At 43.9% G+C, this 22,500-nt stretch overlaps 1 protein-coding gene across 1 annotated transcript in view; it reads left to right on the forward strand.

The window, feature by feature from the left end:
- LOC308282638 (BAR/IMD domain-containing adapter protein 2-like 1) overlaps window positions 1-22,500 on the forward strand; it is a gene marked incomplete at both ends in the record, with an annotated part of 88,089 nt that overhangs the window by 61,866 nt on the left and 3,723 nt on the right. The window contains 6 exons of the mRNA XM_080723027.1: window positions 1,600-1,752; window positions 3,246-3,413; window positions 4,869-4,977; window positions 5,498-5,717; window positions 14,045-14,107; window positions 15,916-16,318. Of these exons, the coding sequence (XP_080579153.1) occupies window positions 1,600-1,752; window positions 3,246-3,413; window positions 4,869-4,977; window positions 5,498-5,717; window positions 14,045-14,107; window positions 15,916-16,318 (1,116 nt within the window). The remainder of the gene's footprint in view (window positions 1-1,599; window positions 1,753-3,245; window positions 3,414-4,868; window positions 4,978-5,497; window positions 5,718-14,044; window positions 14,108-15,915; window positions 16,319-22,500) is intronic.

The following is a 22,500-nucleotide window of genomic DNA, read 5'->3' on the forward strand; positions in this document are numbered from 1 at the left end:
ATTTTTATTTTTATATTCAGATATCTGAGCTTTTAATTTACAGTATATGGTATTGCTTTTGTTGCCAGTGTAGGATCCAATGCAGCAGTCCAGTGGTTTGCGAGATTAGCCACCAGACACACAGACAGACAGACCCTCCTTTAGACCACTCTCCTCCTCCACAACGACACCATACACATTCACAATGAATTTGTAAACATTTTGTGTTCGCTCACAGTGTCACGTGTGTTTACTGTACTGTACTGTGTGTGTGTGTGTGTGTGTGTGTGTGTGTGTGTGTGTGTGTGTGTGTGTGTGTGTGTGTGTGTGTGTGTGTGTGTGTGTGTGTGTGAGTGTGTGTGTGAGTGTGTGTGTGTTTATATTGTGGATGAGGACTGTAGAGAAGTGACCATTGTGGAAGTGGCATGTACAGTACATTCTTCCACAGTCTAGAAGAGGCATTCATTCCTATTCTTTAAAATCTTTATCCCATGATTTTTGCAACCCATTTTTTCACCCAATGCCAATTGCTAAGTGTAATCCTGGGCGCTGCTCTCCCTCTGCCAACCTAGGGAGAGCAACGAGCTGAGCTCATGTTTCCTTCTATGCACGAGGAGTCCAAGCCGCTTCTTCCTGACAGAGGGGAGTTTCCCCAATGAGACGGAGCATGTGGAAGGAACACGTTATTCCAACATGTTCCTTTCCCCTCCATCAGGCTGACCAGGGGGAGGCACTATAGAGACCAGGATTACTGCATGTTTTTGAGCGGTGGTAAACCGCTCCCAAGAGTGGCTGTGCGTGTGTCTGTAGCCACTTTTCCTCAGAGTTTTGCCATAGCAATGTGTTTTCCTCAGCGTTTTGCCATAGCAATATGTGTGTGTGTGTAGCCATATTACATCACCAATTACATCCTAGACCTACTGTATCTGTAGCCACCTTTCCTCAGCGCTTTGCCATAGCAATGTGTTTTCCTCAGCGCTTTGCCATAGCAATGTGTGTGTGTGTGTAGCCTGTATTACATCACCAATTACCAATTGAAGACGTTATCCAAGCACGACCACCGCTCACTTCACATTGGGTGTGATCTTTTTTGTGAGGGTACCTACCCTAGGGAACACAGGGGGAACAAACTCCTCACAGAAAGGCCCATTCGACAACCCCACCTAGGGTATGAGCACTGGTTGGAAGAGGCATTCCTTACCACGGTACTAAAGTACCAACATCTTAAGGATGCTAATATACAGCTTGGTTACAAATCTAAACTGCTTGTGTTCATATTTGGAAGCCTCAGTAATGATCATACATTTCTCGTGAGAGGCCTGGGCAGATTGCAGGAATGGCCAAGCCAAGAGCTAAGCAAGGCGTTGGCAAGATTCAGTTTTTCTTTGATAATTGGCAGTCGTCATACTGTATATGGAGGAGGAGATGCTTCCTCTATCTATCTGCCTGGATGGCTATCTCCATCTGTATCCTGAAACACTTGTTGAGTTTCCCACGTTTGTGCATACTACTATTGTTTGTGTTCAAGACGTTTTTTATTAAATGTGAACTTAAATAAAGATGTTAAATGATAAGTGTGTATGTGCGTGCATGTGTGTGCGTGTGTGCTTATGTGTTCAGTGTCTAGAGACGCTGAGCAGTCGTCAGGTAGAGATGCAGAAGTTCATCGCAGACGGCTGTCAGGAGGCTCTGCTGGAGGAGAAGAGACGTTTCTGTTTCCTGGTGGACAAACACTGTACCTTCAGCTTCCAGACCGCTGCTTTCCACGACAAGGTATGTACATACACACACACAAGCGCGCGCAGACACACACACACCAGTGTTTGAGTGTTACTAAAACGGCGTGCACACAGGTGGTGCATGATCTGTGCATGGCCGTGCATTATTATTATTATTATTTATTTATTTTGTTATTATGGGTGAATGTGGCAGCCTGGCACTTTGGCTGCCATTTTTAAAGGGCAAAGTATGTATGTAAGGCAGGTGTATTTGTATAGTACACTTCAACAACAACTCCCCAACAATTTTCTTCAAAAGACTATGACCAAAACTAAATCAAAATTTGCTGTAAAAATTAACACTGGTACACAACTGGTACAACATGCTGCGTACGCTACTGTAAGTGGTTCTCAACCTTTTCAGGCCATGACCCCCCAAAATAATCATATTTGAACTGGGGAGCCCCCACCCTGACGTGCACTAAGAGTTGTAGGATTTTAGTGAAAATAGCCGATCTACATCACAACGCGTTGTGATGTAATAGCTATATAATAATGTAATTATAGCTATATAGCTATTTTCACAATTTCTGTCTCTAATATATTTGACAATTTGGCCAATGTTTAATTTGTCAATTTAGAGGTATTAAAAAGTCCTTACACTTAAACTTCATGTTGGTTTGTTTACTGTTGAGAGAGAAAATAATGTTGCACGTTAAGCTAATCATCTGGGGACCCCCACAAAATAATTTGGGGACCCCCCTGGGGGTCCCGATCCACAGGTTGAGAACCACTGCTGTACACAGTACAGTACTGTTCCTCACGTCCAGTGTAGAGGTTATGCGTGTGACATCATCATCATCATACCCGAACGCCTACTCAGTGGCAAAAAACTACTTTCTAGCCTTGACACAAGTTGATAGCCCATACATCCAAACAGTCATATCTGATTGCGTTAACCCATTCAGAACGGGTACACATTATTGTGTATCATTATTTTATGCTTTAACTATTGAAAAATAGCAGATACAAGCTTGTATATCTGCTATTTTTGAATTTTGACCCGATTCTAGTCTTTTGAATCCTTCTAAGGTTTTTTGAAAACCCTATGTTTCTATGTCAGCAATCTGGCCAGCCATCGTCAAAGAAAAGGTCCTTTTCACTTAACTGGAGCTCAGTTAGTCTGTTTTTGAGAAACTACTCAGTGGTTCTCAAACCTTTTCATGTGAAGGACCCCCAAAATGATATTTATTTGGCCACGGACCCGCATCTTAAAATATCTAGTTCCAGGGAAGCAAAATTCAAGTGAAAAACGTTTGCTTTGAAAATACATATATTCAAAGATTTGAAGATTTTCCAAAAATAGCAGATCTACAAGCTCGCAGCGCAGCACTCAATGCGAGCTTGTATATCTGCTATTTTTCACTGGTTAAAACATTCAATAATTCTACAGTAGGCCTAAGTTAAACTCACTTTGCCACTCGATTTGCCATTCACTTTATTCATGCACGCATATCCTCTATAATGTTTTCTCTCTGCTCCGTGCAGGCCAGGGACATCCTGAGCACCAAGCTGACCAGCTGGCAGGACCAGTGCAGCAGCGCCACCAACATGCCTGAAAACATCATGACCAAGATAGAGACCCTGCGTACCGCCGTGCCCGTTACGCCCCTGCCTTCTCCTGCCACCACCCCCGCCACCACACGCCACAGCGTGGTAAGACCCTGACTAGGGATGGAGTTTGTTACAGGGTTCCCACGGTCATGAAATTCCTGGAAATATTTTTAAATTAGAAAAATATTTTTCCAGTACTGGAAAGGTTTTGGAATTGATCAAGGGTCCTCGAAGGTCCTGGAAAAAATAGCTATGCATTGTCTTTGGTTATTAATTTAGTTAATACCTCTGAAATGACAAATTAAACATTGGCCAAATTGTCAAATATTAGGGGCAGAAATTGTGAAAATAGCCGATCTACATGCTCACAACGCGTGAGCATGTATTTCAAAATTCCTCAAGTGCTCATCAGGGTGCCGGGTCCCCAGTTAAAATATGATTATTTCGGGGGTCACAGCCTGAAAAGGTTGAGAACCACTGGCATATACACTACCTGTCTTTGGGCATTGTGCATAGGAGTAAACGACTTGTTATTGAGTTGAATTATTGTTATATAGTCCTGGAAATTGGGTTAAATATTCTGGAAAAATGAATTGGTAAAAATGTGTGGGAACCCTGTTGTTAATTTTTATTGATGCACCTTATCGATCCTGCTTATTGAGCTTTTATCGAGCCCACTATTGAGCGTTTTCTAATATTTTGTGGAAAGATGTGAGATGGCAAATTTTTTTTTTTTTTTTTTTATTTGGGTACAGCAGGTTATATGTACATACATTGGTTTGGGGTTTCAATATGATTTAGTCCCTGTGTCCCCATTTTTTCCCTCTTTTTTTTCCAACAAACATCACCTACACATAAGACAGAACCGGACACAACATAAAACAAATGCAACAAGATAAACATGAGATGGCAAATTCTGAACGGAACTGGTATCTTTATTATTGGCCAGTTGTTGTGTCTGTGAGTTTGGGGCTGATCACCATCTATGAAGATGACAATTGACAAAAGTAACAAATATTATCATTAAATATCAAAATCATGTGGGTACACATGATGTTGATAACCACTGTCCTAATAGGCCTAGATAAAGTAAATAAGATCTGTCCGCAAACTGTGCTACGTTAAAGCCCTTTGCACACAGGACCGTTGCGTTTTTTCCGTCTGCTGTATGATTAAAACACATTGGATTTGGTGTGCAAGGCTGCGCAGAATCCACACTGCAGATCCGAAGAGGAGTCATAAAAGGAGTAAAAGGAGTCAATGAGTTTTTTACCGCATGCGACAAGACGCACAAATAAAACTGGGTTCGATCGGGAAATAACGCACAGCCGCAGCCACCTGCCGCATGGCAAATTCGGAGCCGGTGTGCATGAGGTCATAGAGATTCATATTTTTCTTTAGAAAAATTGAATCGTCCGTTTTTACATTTGAGGAAGTGTTGTTTAATGAATGCACTGTGCCAGTTGGTTCTCAAAACATTTCCATGATGTTGTGAAGGACCCCTAACAATGTGCGTGGTAACCATGCCAACATCAGTGTTAATGTCCTCTGTGTCAGAACTATACGGGAACGGGGCGGGACTCCATGTCGGTGGCTCCTCCCCCTGCTCCAGCTATGAAGGCCCAGACCAGCCCTCTAGCCAACATGTTCACGGAACGAAACACAGGTACCACTAATCTACTGGCATCTCATGACCGATTCTTCTTCCCATTTTGATGACAATATTGTTTATGTTTAGAAAAAGATAGAGGTATCAATAGTTACGCCCAGAAGTTTTACTGTGTGGTGCGTCTAGATCCAAGCACCATGGCCTTTGCCTTAGAAATGTGCGTGCGTGCATGCGTGCGTGTGATACAACAAAAAGGCCTATCCATAGTCTCTCCGAAACTGAACTTTTCGTCGGAAAGATCCGGTTCGACTACAAAATGACGTCACTCACAACTTCTGAAAAGCATTACACCAAATTAGAATTCAGAAATGTTCACGTCGAAAAGTCGGAACTCTACGAAGAAAAGTTTGGTTTCGGAGAGACTATGGACCTTTAGTATTACTCAGACTTTTTGGATAAGTATACAAATAAAAAAACAAATGGCAGAGATGTGTGTGTGTGTGTGTGTGTGCTTGGCTGTCACATTGTTAGCCTAGCTGTTATGTATTGTGCTAACCTCCACCTCCCCTCCCGCCAGAACCAGCGACCAGTGTGGAGGAGAGCGCCATCCCGAGGTCGGTGTCGGTATCGTCAGGGCTGAACAACATCGTTAAGAAGCCTCGCGTCCGCACCATCTTCCCGCACGCGGCCGGGGACAACAACACGCTGCTGAGCTTCGACGAGGGCGAGACCATCATCCTGCTGATCCCCGACGAGAGGGACGGCTGGATGTACGGAGCGCTGGAGAAGAGCGGGAAGTGAGTGGAGCAGCATGCTTTTATCAGGGTTCCCACGGTCATGAAATTCCTGGAAATATTTTGAAATTAGAAAAATATTTTTCCAGTACTGGAAAAGTTTTGGAATTGATCAAGGGTCCTGAAAGGTCCTGGAAAAAATAGCTATGCATTGTCTTTGGTTATTGATTTTGTTAATACCTCTAAAATGCTAATTAAACATTGGCCAAATTGTCAAATATTAGAGTCAGAAATTGTGAAAATAGCCGGGAGCATGTAGATCAGCTATTTTCACAATAGAACCGTGTTATACAAAATTCCTCTACTCTTAGTGCTCGACAGGGTGCCCGGGTCCCCATTTAAAACATGATTATTTTGGGGGTCACGGCCTGAAAAGGTTGAGAACCACTGGCATACACTGCCTGTCTTTGGGCATTGCACATAGGAGTAAGGGACCTGTTATTGAGCTGAATTATTGTTATATAGTCCTGGAAATTGGGTTAAATATTCTGGAAAAGAGTCACGCTATGTCATTTTTTGTTTTGGGGCTTTTATGCCTTTATTGATAGGACAGTGGTCTGACAGGAAATGGGGGGAGAGACGGGGAGTGACATGCGGCAAAGGTCGTCCGGATTGGGAATCGAACCGGCAACGCAGCCAGGCATCCATGCCTAATTTGCCTTTGTGGTACAGTATGCGCCCGGATCAGTAGGCCAGTGGGCACCCCATGTTGTGTAACTTAATCCAGTTGTTCTCAACCTTTTCAGGCTACGACCCCCAAAATAATCATATTTTAACTGGGGACCCCCCCCCCCCCCCCCCCCCCCCGACCCTGACGAGCACTAAGAGTTGAAAAACTAAATAGCTGATCTACAACTCACGTCGCTTAGTAACTTTCCTTACCAAGTTTGGCACAACCTATTGGCAGCTACGAGGCAGCCGTAAATCACTTTCATCAGCCACTTGCACAAAAATCCATTCCAGCCCTCAAATCAGCTTTTTTCTTTATACAATGTGTACGCCTAGTAAAAAAAAATACCGGTAAAGTACTGATGAATCATTCAAATGAGGAACCTCTCCTCCTCTCCTCCCACAACTGTGAATTTAAATCCTCATTTGTAAAAAGTCAGACAGCAGATGAAGGGCCAAGGAGCACAGATTTGCTTGGCGTCGGCCTGTGAGTAGCAGCAGGTGGTGCTACGGTTGAACTCCTACTCTCCTGGCTGGCTCGCCAATCTCTCTCCATCCCACTTCGGACACCCTGTGGCTACGTTTTGATTTGGACTGCCAGCCAGCACTCGGACTCAGGCAATTATTGGCCCATAATGCTCGGGTTGTCTTGTCTGACTCAGGCTGTAATTGGCGAGTCCAGAGCTGGAGTTTGTCCGCGAAGTTGTGGAGGTGGAGTGCAGTCCGCACGCCGCGGCCAGCAGCATTTTGAGCAGGCTGGAGGAACCATCTGGGCCGTTCGGACAGCTCGGCTCAGCTCTGATTATTAGGCAAACAGCACGGTTTTCACTTTCAAAACTAGTGAAAACAGCAGATTTACATTTTCTTTTAACATTTTGTCCAATCTGTGTGGTAGAGTATGTTAATACAATATAACTTATATGGAGTGGTTGTATTTTGTCTCCCTGCTCTTCTATTAAGACATTTAAATCGTGCCAAAGGTCATGCCTCTAGACATAGTACAGCTTTTAAGTCACACATTTCTTCCACTTGTACTTGAGTACCATTTGACCTGGAGTGTGTACATTACACCTTGACTGCATGTGTGACCTCAGCAGAAAGCCCTTCCCTCTGTATAAACACAGGTTGTGAGTAACTATTCACACAGTGTGATTGTGAGTGTTGGCGTAGTATTTTCCACCAGGAAGCCGAGATCCTTTCATTTATCACATGTAAACACAGCGGGAAACACCCATTATTGTCCAGAGATAAAGGGACAAATATTAACCTTTCTCCCTCCGGTAGCGAACAGTTGTACCATGACGCCCCAATGACACCAAGACCTTGTTCTGAGCTACTGATGGCAAACAACTGTTCTTTCAACCGGTCACTTGAACCTCATGCAGCTTTGTGTCACGTGGCGAAAATAGCTGATCTACAAGCTCAAGTGTAGATCTATTATACTGTGGAAAATAGTTAGAGAATAGAATTAATCTCAAGTGATTAATGTGTGTTTTGTAATAATAATCTAAAAGTGACTAGTAATAAAATAACTTGTAGTGGGGTAAAATAAAGTATTTTTTTTCCCCCTGAGATGTAGTGGAGTAAAAGTATAAATGATGGAAGAATAGAAATAGTGAGGTACAGTACAGTAGGTACCTCAAAATTTCGGTCTTCTTCAGCGTTGATCTACAAAGCTGAAGAAGACCGAAGGGTCGAAACGCGTCCGTTGACTCTGTCCATTGAGGTAAATAAAATCATGTAAAAAGGAGATTCCTTGAGTGCTGGCGACTACTTCTTTCTCATACTGTATGCTATTTTGAGCCGTGCACCTAAAAGCCTGTCTGCTTTATTGCAGATACCTTTCTCTACTACCTCAAAATTGTACCCATGAATCCATGAAGCCTTTTTTTTTATAATTTGGGGTCCCAAATTATTTTGGGGTGTCCCCAGATGATTAACTTAATGTGCAACATTGTTTTCTCACTCAACAGTAAACAAACCAACATAAAGTTTAAGTGTATAGAGGGTATATGCACATTTCTAAAGTGACAATTTAAGGACTTTTTAAAACCTCTAAAATGACAAATGAAACATTGGCCAAATTGTCAAATAATAGAGGTAGAAATCGTGAAAATAGCAGCGTTGCGAGGCGTTGTGAGCATGTAGAACTGCTATTTTCACAACCGTGTTATACAAAATGTAATACCTCAACTCTTAGTGCTCGTCAGGGTGGGGGGGTCCCCAGTTAAAATATGATTATTTTGGGGGTTGCGGCCTGAAAAGGTTGAGAACCATTGCGGTAAGAGACACAAAGTAGAACTTTAATCCTTATACATAAAAGTGTCTCCTACCGGAAATACACCCGGTCATCAAATTATTGGCCTAGGAATGAAAATCCTTAAATTGAAAGCTTTGACGGGGTGTGCAATTGACAGAAAATAAGACATTTCTTTGGGGTGTATTATTCCTTTTTTCAGTACCTGAGTAAATGTACCTCCAGAGCACTGTGGTCCCTGTACCCAGAACCAAAGCCTCCGTGGCATGAAGGATTAGCGGCCGCTCTCTCTCCCTCGCACCGGCATAAATGATGAAATGCTTTGAGAGACTGGTGCTGGCACACATCAAGGCCTGCGTGGCCGCATTCCTCCTCTGATTTCAAAGCGTGCATCTCGGTCCAGACAGCCGTCGGAGCATCAAAGCCGGATTGAAACGCTTTCTCCATAGAACGGTGACGCTTGCCGGAAACAGTGGTGTAAAGTAACTAAGTACATTTACTTAAGTACTGTACTTAAGTATACTTTTGAAGATGTTGTACTTTACTTGACTATTTCCAATTTCCAATACTTTTACTTTTACTCCACTACATCTTGGATCCAAATATTGTACTTTCACTCCACTACAATTACTTGAAAACTTTAGTTACTAGTCACTTTGAAGATATAAATTATAATATTATAAAACATACATGTTGGTCCTATTTTATACATTGGCTATTTGAAAACATTTAGAACATTTTCTTTTGGTACTTTAAGTACATTTTGATGCCAATACTTTCATACTTTTACTCAAGTACATTTTGAATTCTGGACCTTTACTTGTAACGAAGTACATCTACAGTGCAGTATTGATACTTTTACTCAAGTACAAAATGTGAGTACTTTTTCCACCTCTGGCCGGAAATAAGACGATCTGCAAGCTCACAACGTGCCCTATCACTTGAAGACTAGGCTATTTTCAGTGAGCATGTGTCATTGCCTATGCTGTTGCATTGATTGATTGAATATTTGATTGAATACTTTATTAACAGTTAGCAAAATATACAGAGTTGCGGTTCAATGATTGTTAAAAGGATAACACTAAAAGCCCTATCTTTCCATTGTGGTCCTGTTAGGTGCATTCAATTAATTAAGACAGGGGTCATCAACAGGGGGTCCGGGACCCCTAGGGGGTCCTCAGAGTTATCACAGGGGGGCCACCAAATCCTTGTAGAACAATTATTTTCAATTAAAAACTTGAACCCTCGCATCCCTAATCTGAGGAGAACTTTAGCCAAAAATAGCAGATCTACAAGCTCTCAACGCCTTGCAGCATGAGGCACTGAGAGCTTGTAGATCGGCTATTTTCAGCAAATAGGTGTAGAGGTAAAAGAGAGCAGCCAAGTACAGAGTGAAAGCTCAAGTTTACTAAGTATCGACGATTTAAGTGGCTAAATGTCTGAAACACAAATCCAACATAGACTGATGACAGTGCTGTCAAACAAGCCGCTGAAAATCTGCATAATGCATTTATACATATACATACACATAATGACATGACTGTTGAGGCCAAAATCTCTAGGAGCAGTGTCCAAAAATGTGTTTTGCAAAAATCAACCTGATGGTGGTGCTAGATGGCACAGATGCATGTTGATGACATGACTGTAGAGATACATTGTACCGCTTTGCGTAATTTTAGTGCAACATCTGTAGAAGCAATGTCCAAAAATGTGTTTGAAAAAATCGCCATGATGGTGGCACTAAAAGGGACAGATCCATGTTGATGACATGAGTCTAGACATACTGTGTACCGCTTGCGTGATTTTAGGGCAACATTTGTAGGAGCAGTGTTTTGCAAGAATCTGCCTGATGGTGCTGCTAGAAGAGGGCCATGTGAGAAATGAGGGGTGCGGGGGTGAGAGGTTGTGGTTTGGCAGCCAAGGGGTGTGTGTGCAAAGTTTGGCAAGGATAGGGGCAATGTTGGCGGAGATATGAGTAGGGCAAAAGTGTGACATGATGTGTGATGGACAGACTGACGGACAGACAGACAGACAGCCCATGGAGGTTCTGATAGTAACTGTGACCTGATGGTCGCAATAATAACTAAGACACACTAGTAGCAAGCAATGAACATATATGTGCAGTAAACAGTTGAGAGGTTGGGGGGTCCTTCCTAGTGCTAAGCTTAGAGGGCTTTTCTAGGACCATTTAAAAAAAATGGCAGACAAGTGGTAATGGCAGTTTGAAGGAGTCACGCCTCTGCACATTTTGGTGGTGTTACCACAGCAACTTGTTTGTCTGTTGGTCTACATCGTATTAACATTCCCTTTTTAGTGTTCCAATTATTCAATAATCATATGAGTAATCACTCACACATGTAAAATCAACTATCCGTTGCACTGCAAGTCAGAAGCTTTGGTGCATGCCAATCATTCACATTGAACACAGCAGCTGTCTGTAAAAACTGTCAAGGATTATTACTTTTCAAAGAAGATCAAAGTAATTTTTTCCCCTATGTTTTCTTTACCAAAACGAGGGGGTTGAAATGGGAGGCAATTCAAAGACAGACACCAGGTTATTCTGACGGCTGTCAGATATGCAAAGCGAGGAGGACGGGAAGCAGCCCGTTTGCAGTCCCGCCCCGCAGTGTCACTTTGATGGCTTCAGTTCCCTCTCCCTGCGGGAGCTACGGAGGTATCCGGCTGTGCTTCCTGCATCCCAGACCTGTGTCATTACACTCTGTTTTTATTATTCTAACCGTAGGCGGCATAAACAACTGGCCCCCAGCGCAGAGCAGAGCATCCAGCCTGATATACATAGATAGCTCTGTGTCGGAACTACCTCTAAACCCTTAAGACTTGTGGCCGATTCAGCAAAATGCCTTCTAAATCAGTTCTCAGATGGGTTCTTTTGTGCCAAGGACCCCCGAAATTATATGTATTTGGCCGCGGACCCCCCTCTAAAAAACGTTTTGTGTCGGGGACTACCAGAAGAGAAGATTTGTGTTAAAAAAAAAAAGCAAAATTCAAACACTTTTGAGATTTATCATAATTATTATTTCTTATATAGTAGATGTTCTGAAAAACGTATGTTTCTTTATCTGTGGTGCTCAAAGCTTTTAATGTCAAGGAGGACGCCTAGAATTATATGTATTTGACCGCCGACCCCCATCTCAAAATATTTCGTTCCAAGGATCCTGGGAAGAATTTTCACGATTTTTCAAAAAATAGCAGATCTACAAGCTCGCAGCGCGGCACTCGGATCCGTGCTGTGAGCTTGTATATCTGCTATTTTTTTAAGAGTTAAAACATAAAATAATGGTTAAAGTTGTTAAAATCTAACGCTTTCCTGGTTTAAATGGCTTAAATGACTTGTCTGTGAGGCAGAGGAAGCCGTTGTTGTCACTTCTCCGGGTGTCTGGGTGTCGCAGTGTGTCACTGAGATGCAGGGGACCTGCTGGAAGTTGTTGCTGTGCATGAAAGCACACTTTCAGTGTGTGTGTCACGGTGTGTTAAGGGAGGGCCATGCCTACAGAACACTGTTGTTTTGGAGCTGCCAGTGTCTTTTGACATTGTAGAACTTATTTTTCTTATTTACTGCCTGGCATGTATTTTTATGATAAAGACTGTCTTACATGCATTTCTATGGTACAGATGTGCTGGAGCTCTCCTCCAAACGTTTCTGTACAGCCCATATTGCCTCTAAGATTATTGGACTTCCCACACCTTCTGATAATGGACAATATAGCCATCACACGCTTAGTTAGAACTCAGAATAGAAAATGACTCATATCATCTGGACGAAGATGGAACTGAAATGGTAAAAAAAAGGTTGTTTTACTAGAGGTTTTGTCCCTTCAGCCATTGCTGCACTATAAACTAACTGCCTCGCTGATATGATGGTTCCGTGTATACTGGGGACTTCATGTATTGTGTTGGTGTTATGTTGTTTAATGTTGTTCTGTGCTCTATCGTTATGTGTTGTTCTGTTGGAACAGACTGTGAAGATGAATATCCCTGCGGGGACAATAAAAACAATTATCATAATTATTATCTTCCCAGCAACGAGCATCGCGCTTCAGCGCTCTTGGCATCCAGTTTAAATGATTGTTTTAGGCAAAGTGCCAAGGGAGCTTCAAACTGAAAATAATTCACCTTTTGGAGAGGAGTTGATGCTGCTCATCAGTGTCAGTTTGACACAGATGACTTGACATTCCAGCACAGAAGCGGTTGATAGGTCTGAATGGGAACGTGCAGAGAATGTTAGAGTCAGGGGCTGAAATATTTAAAAAGCCCTTTTGGTGAAAATATTGAAAATAGCCGACCTCCAAGCTCACAGCGCGTTGCGCTGTGGCGCGTTGTGAGCTTGGAGGTCGGCTATTTTTGGTGCTTGATCCCACACTGAACTAAGCATAGCCTAATCTAGCCCAGTGGTTCTCCCCAGATGATTAACTTAATGTGCAACATTGTTTTTTTGCTCACCAGTAAACAAACCTACATAAAGTGTAAGTGTATAGAGGGTATCTGCACATTTCTAAAGTGTCAATCGAAGGACTTTTTTAATACCTCTGAAATGACAAATTAAACATTGGCCAAATTGTCAAATATTAGAGACTGACTCACAATAGAACCATGTTGTACAAAATGTTATGCCTCAACTCCTAGTGCTTGTCAGGGTGGGGGTGGGGGGCGGGGGTCCAGTTGAAATATGATTATTTTGGGGGTCACGGCCTGAAAAGGTTGAGAACCACTGATCTAGCCAATACTGGAGATGTGGCGTATGCATGGATTTCTGCGTTCAAGTTCAGGAGAGTTTGGACAAGGCAATTCTCTTTAATGCTGCCTGCAGGTATGGCATGGCATTTGTATTTCTTTCACCATAGTAAAAACTCCATTCATAGTCTGGAGAGGGCACTTTTTACAGACGGATAAAAGGACAATGTCTATGTGTGCACGTGCCTGGGTCCTAAGCACTTCCTGGGACGCCAGTGGCCTACAGTGGTTAAGGCGCATAGACCACATACAGTATAGGCTCTGATGGCCTATAGTGGTTAAGGTGCCTTTACCACATATACTGTCAGCTCTGATGCTGAACCCAATGGCCTTTGCTGCCTGTCACTAATGTCTCTCTCTGCCGCTTTCCTGTCTGTCTCTACTATACTATCCACATAATATAAAGGCAGAAACGCAACGAAAATATCTTCACAACGCTTCGCTATGCTATGCATTGTGAGTTCATAGTTCTCCTATTTTCAATTAGCTAAAGTATAAAATAGGGTTAAAGTGCTTACATTCATTTTGATGCTGTATTAACTTTTAAACTTCATCTCTGTCGGATGGAAACCTCATATGTCCAACATTTTTAATCATGTCTCTCTCTTTGTCTCTCTCTCTCGCTGTCTCTCTCTCTCTCTCTCTCTCTCAGGAGGGGCTGGTTCCCCTCGTCGTATTGCAGAGCCTTCTCAGAACCTCTAGTGAATAACAACAGGTAAGGGGACTCCACACACACACACACACACACACACACACACACACACACACACACACACACACACACACAGACACACACACACACACACAGGTGTCACGTTGCAGGCAGGTTGTGTATTTTTAGCAGTGTGTTCCTCTAGTCATCCCGTTAGACTGATAACATTTGTCATCCTATGGAGGGGAGGGGAGGGGAGTCGTCGTCGATTCATTATCCTGGGGTAGAACATTTGCCAAAAAATAGCAGATCAACAAGCTCACACCACGTCGTGTTGTGAGCTTGTAGATCGGCAGATTTGGTAGAGAGTGGAAAAAAAGTTATTTCCAGGTCTGTTTTACCAATTATAGAAGATTTAAATGTTACCGGATATGCAGCTCGACAGATAAAAAGTGACACATAAAAAAAAGAAAAATGCACAAAAAAACTAAATTTACACTTCAGGCGGCCATAACTCTGCGAGTATTTCTCTGATCAGCACACAATATATAGGACCAGACGAGAAGGCATGCTCCGATGGCTGAGTGGTGGTGTTTTGACTCTTATCGTGCTCTCAACGAGCTACGAAGGGCAGAGTGTGTGTTTGTGTCCCACTCTGGTAAACCAGGTGAAGGTCATCTCTGCTGAAACGCAGCTGTTTTAATGTTTTTGATAACAGAGCACTTGAGAGCGTGAGAACGTGTGGCGCCTCGTTCCTTCCTGGAGCCGTCGTTCGAGTTGATACCAAGGGAGGGAGATTTATTTTTCACAGAGATAGACTATTATTAAGCCTACAAGATATAATTAGAAGGTTGCTACATGCGAAAACGTTAGGATGTAACGCATTATTAGCTTGTAGATCTGTTCTTTTTAAGCCTGCGCCACTCTTGCTAAATTACAACATAACTAGAAAAAGTGCTCCTGGGAGCACATGTCTCCGCCAGGTCAGGTAGGTTATTGTGGGCCAGTAATGTTCGGAATTCACCAATCAGGATGGAATCGCAAAAATCTGACTGATCAGTCTTGATCACATGACCATAGAGATGATGTGTACCGATTTGAGTTCACAGCGTTTACTTCAAAGAGCCTCGATTCCTGATGGATTAATTTATTAGAGCCGTCCCACTGAGAGTTAGCCTGCTGTGCTGACATGACACACACACACGCACAGGCACGCACACACACACACACACACACACACACACACACACACACACACACACACACACACACACACACACACTGTACGCAGAATGAAACTTTATAACCCCCAGAGAATACTGTGTTGGCAACAGCCCAGTGAAAGTCTGTGTGCTAGAATGTGTATTCCTAAAACACACACACACACACACACACACACACACACACACACACACACACACACACACACACACACACACAAATGTTCTACCCAAAATAAAGCCTTGTCACTCCTTAGAGACTTAGCCCAGTGAGATTTCTGCGAGTGTACAAATGCTTGTGTGTGTGTGTGTGTGTGTGTGTGTGTGTGTGTGTGTGTGTGTGTGTGTGTGTGTGTGTGTGTGTGTGTGTGTGTGTGTGTGTGTGTGTGTGTGTGTGTGTGTGTGTGTGTGTGTGTGTGTGTGCGTGCGCGTGTGTGACCTTAGTTACAGTGTGTGCTTGTAGATCTGTTATTTTCACTACTTTTGTGTAACACTTTTGTATGATGAAGTAGGGCTTTAATTAAAAAAAAAGAAAAAGGACACATTTGAAACGGTTTCTGCCTGACGGTGATGATATATCTCCCTCTCCTCACCCCACCCCCCCTCCCCTCCCCTCCCCTCCCCCCTCCTCCCTGTGTCATGTGACCCCAGCATGTCGTCGGCCCCGTACCGCAGTCGCAGCGTGGTCAACCTGCACCACCAGGACACCGAGACGGACGAGGCCACCATGGTGCTGCCCCCTGCTGACTACAGCGACACACCGCGCCCCGCCGCCGCCACCACCGGCTACAGCCAGTCCCCCGCACGGCGCGCCAGTGGGGGAGGAGGGTACCCCGCCCACGCCCACGGCCTCGCCACCACCACTGCCAAGACCACCACGTCCACCATGCCCACGGCGTCAGCCAAGGCCCCCGCCGCCACCCCTGTTAGCACCGCCAGCGTCAACAACACCAACAACCACCATCATCACCCTCATCATCCTCGCCTGGCTCAGCACTCCCCCACGCCCTCGGCTGCCTCGTCTACGTCGTCGTCGACTGACAACAACGCCACCGTGAGTTAATGAACTAGGCTGGCTGGCTGGCTGGCTGTTGTTATCTCTCTGTGTATCTGTCTGTGTGTCTCTTTCTTTGTCTCTATAGTGTGTGCCAGCGGCTACGTCATTGTAGTCCTTAACGGCCATTTCTTGGGTCAAAACACAGGTGTTTCAATTGTTTGATTGCATAGAACTAATGCTATAGTCTAATCAGAACACCTGTGTAAGGCTGTGTTTACCCAAGAAATGGCCGCTCTTAGAACTACATTTGGCACACCCTATAGCAGGGGTTCCCAAACTTTTTTGTCTCAGGGCACCCCATAAATGTTTTTTTTTTTTATCCGAGGCACCCCTACATTATAATTTTCACTCCCAGCACCTTATATTTATAGCATATCGTCGTTGTCAGGTGGAAACCTTGTCCAAAATCGTTCGTTTTGTATTCATCATCTATAAAATGGACTAAACTAGTGAAAACAGCCGATCTTCAAGCACACAACGCCTCGCGATGCGAGGCGGTGTGTGCTTGTGCTTGGTGTTTAAAATGATACTAAATATTTTTTCAAGTGTCCAAATAAATTCCAAATATTATCAAATTATCTCGCGGTACCCCTGGACTGCCGTCACGGCACCCCAGGGTGCCTCGTCAACCCCTGCTCTGGACATGAATGCCTAACTTTAGTCAGAGGTGAACTTTAATGGTTGGACGTAATTTTTATACATTTGTTATCTATTCTCTAGCTAACTAGCCACAGTTCTGACTGCATGCATACTCATTTGTTCGTGTGCTCTGTACATGGCAGAGCAGCTTTCACTTGTAGTTGTTGAGTAATATTTGTAGTCTTACTTGTCTTGAGTATCTATACTTTGACTTGAGTACTGGAGATGAGTACTTTGTCCACTCCCTGCGTCTCAGCTTCCAGGCGTCACCCGATATGAGCGCACTACTGTACAGACCGTACTACTGTGTGTGTGTGTGTGTGTGTGTGTGTGTGTGTGTGTGTGTGTGTGTGTGTGTGTGTGTGTGTGTGTGTGTGCGCTCGCGTGTGCATGTGCATGTGTGTGTGGTGTCGGATGTATGTCTGATGAACCGCCTTGGAAACCTGACCGCGCTCTGCGTACTCTAACCTAGTACATACAGTACATCACCGGTCCTCAAAGTGCGGTCCCCAGGTGTTCCAGGGGGTCCCCAGCTAAATGAAGAACAATTTGACCTCTCTAACCTTATATTGTATACTTTACTTGGCTATTAGATAATAGACGATTTACAAGCGTGTCGATTGGCTATTTATCTTATTCGATTTATTTTTTGACATTTTGAAAAATGTCTGATTAATTTCCTCCCAATGGCAAGGTCACAACGCGGTGTTAAGCGCGCGTTGTGACCTTGTATATCTGCTATTTTCACTAGTTTGAGTCCCGGTCAAATGTCTAATTTGGGTCTTGAACTAAAAAGGTTTGGGAACCACTGCTTTATAGCATGCTGTTTGTAGGCTGTTGTCTTGTTGAATGTGGAGGTTAATGTATTTTTTAGGATTAGCTGATCCATTCAATCACACTGCTCCCGCCCCTCACAGAGGACTGATCGCATGTCTAGTGAAACCAGACTCCACCACTGGCCTACTATAATATATGCTAATTATATGTATAATATGTATGCTAATTATATGTATGTATGCAAACATCATCTGCTGGCTCACATGTCAACCCTTTCACTATAGGCTCCGAGACAGTGGTGGAGGAAGCACTCCCATTTATTTATTTAATTTTATTTCCTTAATTAAGAGTACGATACCACTATGCAGAAATACTCTGTTACAAGAGAAAGTCCTGTATTAAAATTGGCCCTTGAGTAAAAGTTAGAGCAAAGTTAGAGCAAAGTTAGAGTAAAAGTTAGAGCAAAAAAAATGTTTCAAAATGTGTAATTCTTTGGAATGCGTGACTCATATTTGAGGGCACAATTGCAATATCCCCACGACCCACCAGTTGGGTCACAGTTTGAGGCTGTCGTATTCTACCGACACTCTTTCCAGTTAGGAGCCCCCACAGAGAGGAGATCCTACTCCTCCCGCCCAACACTCCCTGCTGACAGGTGACGCCCACAGCCGTAGGACTGTGTAGTGCCAAATATCATCCCCCCCTGGTCCAAAAGGTTACCGTATATCATCAAATAGCAGCCCGGGTGTTTAACACTTCGCCAGCCGAAATAGAATGGTTGTTGGTAGATTAGCTGTGAAATTTCTATTATTGTATTATGATCTGAGACATAATAGTATGTTTATAAACATGAGCCCGCCACCCCTCCTTCTTGGACGGCGCCGTTGTTTTTTTCTTTTTTTTCAATCCCCCGGTCGTTTGCTCACCATGAATATCTGGATCTCCATTGACATAGAGTGGAGGTTTTGGCCAAGGCATCGTCTCCCTGTGCGTTTCACGCGCGCGATCTGTGCGCATATAATCCAAGCATATGGTCCAGGTATGACTGAACGGTCGATGTGAGCATTTTGGCTAGCTTAGCCCTTAGCACTCCAGCTATGCTAATGTAATCGTCTAAACAGTAAACAGACGGCTGAAAGGAAGCCTGTGGAAGGAAAGGACCTGACGTCACTTCTGCTTCATGTCAGAGCAGCCATGAGCTATCGATGGACGAGCGGTGACTAGGGAAGGTTAGACGATCGCCGATTTTCGGATAAAAATCATTTATTTCAGTTTTAATGACCAAGTACGGTAAAAGACGGCGCGGCTGCGACACCCTTGGTCAGAAGTCCGGTATATAACGGTTTTAATATTAAGAGGCTCCCCGTGGCAAAATCGATTTGGACCCCATGGGTTTAAAAGAACCAGGCGGCTATTTGCAACAGGCTTTTATTTATTTTTCCACGACCTGCAATGGGCCATTATTTGGCTACAGTTCCAATTAGATGGAAGAAACTGCATAGCCCAGGCGGACCCACAGGCGTTTAAACAAACCTGGGCATTTATTTGAACCAGGTTTTTAACTCATTGATTGCCAAGGCCCGAGTTTCCCGAGTTATTACAGTAGTCCCAGGCTGCCACAGCCCGAGTTTCCCGAGTTGGCAGCCATTTTGAAAAAAAAAAAGAATTCAAAAATGCCTAAAATGTATTAGGCATGATCGCAATCACGAAACTGCATGTTTAGCCTCATAACAAACACATCTTTCAAAATGGCAAAATGTTTGTTTTGTCTGACTTTGAAGGCTTCTATCTCATAAATGCCTGAACGGATTTCCAAGCGGATTTTTTTGTTTGAAAGCTGTTAAAAAAGTACTACACATATGGTACATATATGGTGCATGGGCGTGCACGATCCGTGCACTAAAAATTGATCCGTGCACTAGAAATTTAGGAAGGTGGCAGTGTTTGTTTTGTCTGACTTTGAAGGCTTCTATCTCATGAATGCCTGAACGGATTTCCAAGCGGATTTTTTTGTTTGAAAGCTGTTAAAAAGTACTACACATATGGTGCATATATGGTGCATAAAATTGATCAGTGCACTAGAAATTTAGGAACGTGGCATCCTGGTACATCTTGAAAAGGGCATTCAATGAGTTAATAAGCGAAATGTTGTTCAGACCCCAGGTATTTGGTGCCAGGCGGCTATTAAATAGGTGCCAGGGAGCTATTTGCCACCGGGCTACTATTTGGTTTGGTAAGGGAGCTATTTGCCACCGGGCTACTATTTGGTTTGGTAAGGGAGCTATTTGCCACCGGGCTACTATTTGGTTTGGTAATCATCTTCATAGGCATGGCTGCCAGTTCCCACTTGATGTTATGTGGAAGTTTTGACTGCTCTAGACCGTACTGAATGACAGCTACCTTGCATAGCGTCTTCAGGCTAGGACTTAGGTTTAAGAAGTGCAAGTCATGAGTGTGTCTTTTGAATCTTCTTCCAAAGACGATGGCACAATTTCCCACCATAAAACTGCACTTTCCATACTTCGTCGGCTCAACCTTCTTCCAGGAGTAGCTCTCTGGATTGAATCTCCACAGATCATTCAGGGTTATTATGTACAGCCCTCCATTGTAGGTAAAGGCTGAATAACTTTTCTTCCACGAGGATCCATATTCTGGAAGACACAATTCGTGAGACGGCGATGAACCCGGATCTGTCAGCCATCTCTCAGTATCAAACACATGGATGACGTCCCCAAACACAAACGTCTTTGTCCCGATGATGGTGACAGAGGGACTGGATCTTTCAGGTGCAGCTCGCCAAAATTCTCTTGGGTTTATCAAAGACCAGACCATTGTGTCGGTGTCCAGCTTGTAGAGGTCATTCAAGTGTCCTCTTAGCTGGGTGTGTCCTCCATAGATATACATGACCTTCCCCGAGACACAGGCCGAGTGGCGACGCCTCGCCGTCGGACCGGACCCTGAAACCCGGGTCTTGAGCCACCCGTGGGCGACGACGTCAAATGCATAAAGCTCTTCGTTGTAGTTTTCCGTGTCGGTATAACCACCCCAGATGTAGATGACGTCTCCTATGAGCACAGCTGTGTAACCCCTGTGCATGGTGGGGACCTCGGGGGGAAGGTCTCCTCCAGTCGTCACCGGGGGCAACGTGTCCCAGCGCAGAGACACTGTGTTGAAGACATGCACAATAATCTGACCCTTGTGGCTCCTTTGACCTTCTTTTCGCCTAAAGGAGTACATGGCGTGTCCCACTGCGACACCAGCATGGTCATAGTATCTGGTTCTTGGCACTCCTTTACCATCCTTTACCGTCCAGCACAGCATGTCACACTCACACCGCAAGAATACTGCACGATTGCGCTACAGCTTTGACCAATCCACAAAGCCTTGTTATGACAAGGTTGTGTTTAGCTCAATAGACCGTGGCAACGGACACTTCAGTTAGTCAAGGTGATTATCAAAGGCCAGATGAGCCTGTGAAATTGCAGATGTGTGTGATATCAGGGGCAGCTATCTTCTCTTAGGAGTGCTACTGAGGGACTATCTTCAGCTTTGAGCTTAGGTGTTACAAATATAAAACTTGAATAAAATGTGAAAAAGTATTCAGTTCTGTTACTTTTATACGCACTATTGCTGTGATGTAAACGTCCCATCTTTGGATGGGAGGATGTCAGTGTCCATATTTGTATATGGTCATAGTTTTGCACTGCCATATTTGGCTATGAGTGCACAAGACACAAGTTGGCACATCGACAGAGTGAATTCTAGTTACTTGCGCAAGTACTGTTTTCGGTTTGGTATGTATGTAGGTGACTGGAATTTTTGAGCGGTGGTAAACCTCTCCATAGAGGGGCTGTGCGTGTGTCTGTAACCACTTTTTGAGCAGTGGTAAACCGCTCCATAGAGTGGCTGGGTGTGTGTCTGTAGCCATTTCTCCTCAGTGTTTTGCCATAGCATTGTGTGTGTGTGTGTGTAGCATAGCCTGTACATCCTAGACTTAAATCCTAGTCTGAAGACGTTATGCAAGCACGACCACCGCTCACTTCACATTGGGTGTGATTTTTCCTCAGCGTTTTGCCATAGCAATGGGTGTGTCTGTAGCCTGTATTACCCTAGTCTGAAGACGTCATGCAAGCACGACCACTGCTCACTTCACATTGGGTGTGATTTTTGAATACCGTAGCCCCGGGAATGGCTGGGATGTATGTAGGTGTCCCCCTTACAGCCAATGAGGGACCAGCATTCCTGGTGATGATGTCAGCAGAGTTTGGTATATAAGAGCGCTCTTGGAATTGTCTTCATTAACGGCGAAGACATTGGGGACATGAGGCCTGCAGCGCACAAGTAGGCCATGTGTGGCTCATCTTCTTGAGCGTGAGGCGCACGTTGGCACCTCGACAGAGTGCAGTTCTAGTTATTATCTGTATTTATGTATACCAATAAGACGCCCTAAGGGCGAGAAGCCACCTGGGCGAGGTCGCGCACATGCCTGATTTAAAACTAGTCGCACTGTCCATTCTGTGAGCTTGTAGATCTGCTATTTTCACAGCGCAACACCCTTGTCCTTTGGATCTCTTCTCCACTAGTCCTAACATTTTAGTCTATTATTTGTTGACGACAATATATTCATTAGTCGTTTTAATCATCATAGCTTAGTTTTTGAAAGTGAAAGAAATTAGTTTTTGTCATTTTATCAGAAATGAACACTGCTCCAGCTCCATGAAGGCCGGTGCATTTTGCATGCTATGCAAAAGTCCGCTGTACAG

This window comes from Nannobrachium achirus, assembly GCF_963921795.1.
Source record: "Nannobrachium achirus genome assembly, chromosome: 4".
Taxonomy (NCBI): Eukaryota; Metazoa; Chordata; class Actinopteri; order Myctophiformes; family Myctophidae; genus Nannobrachium; species Nannobrachium achirus.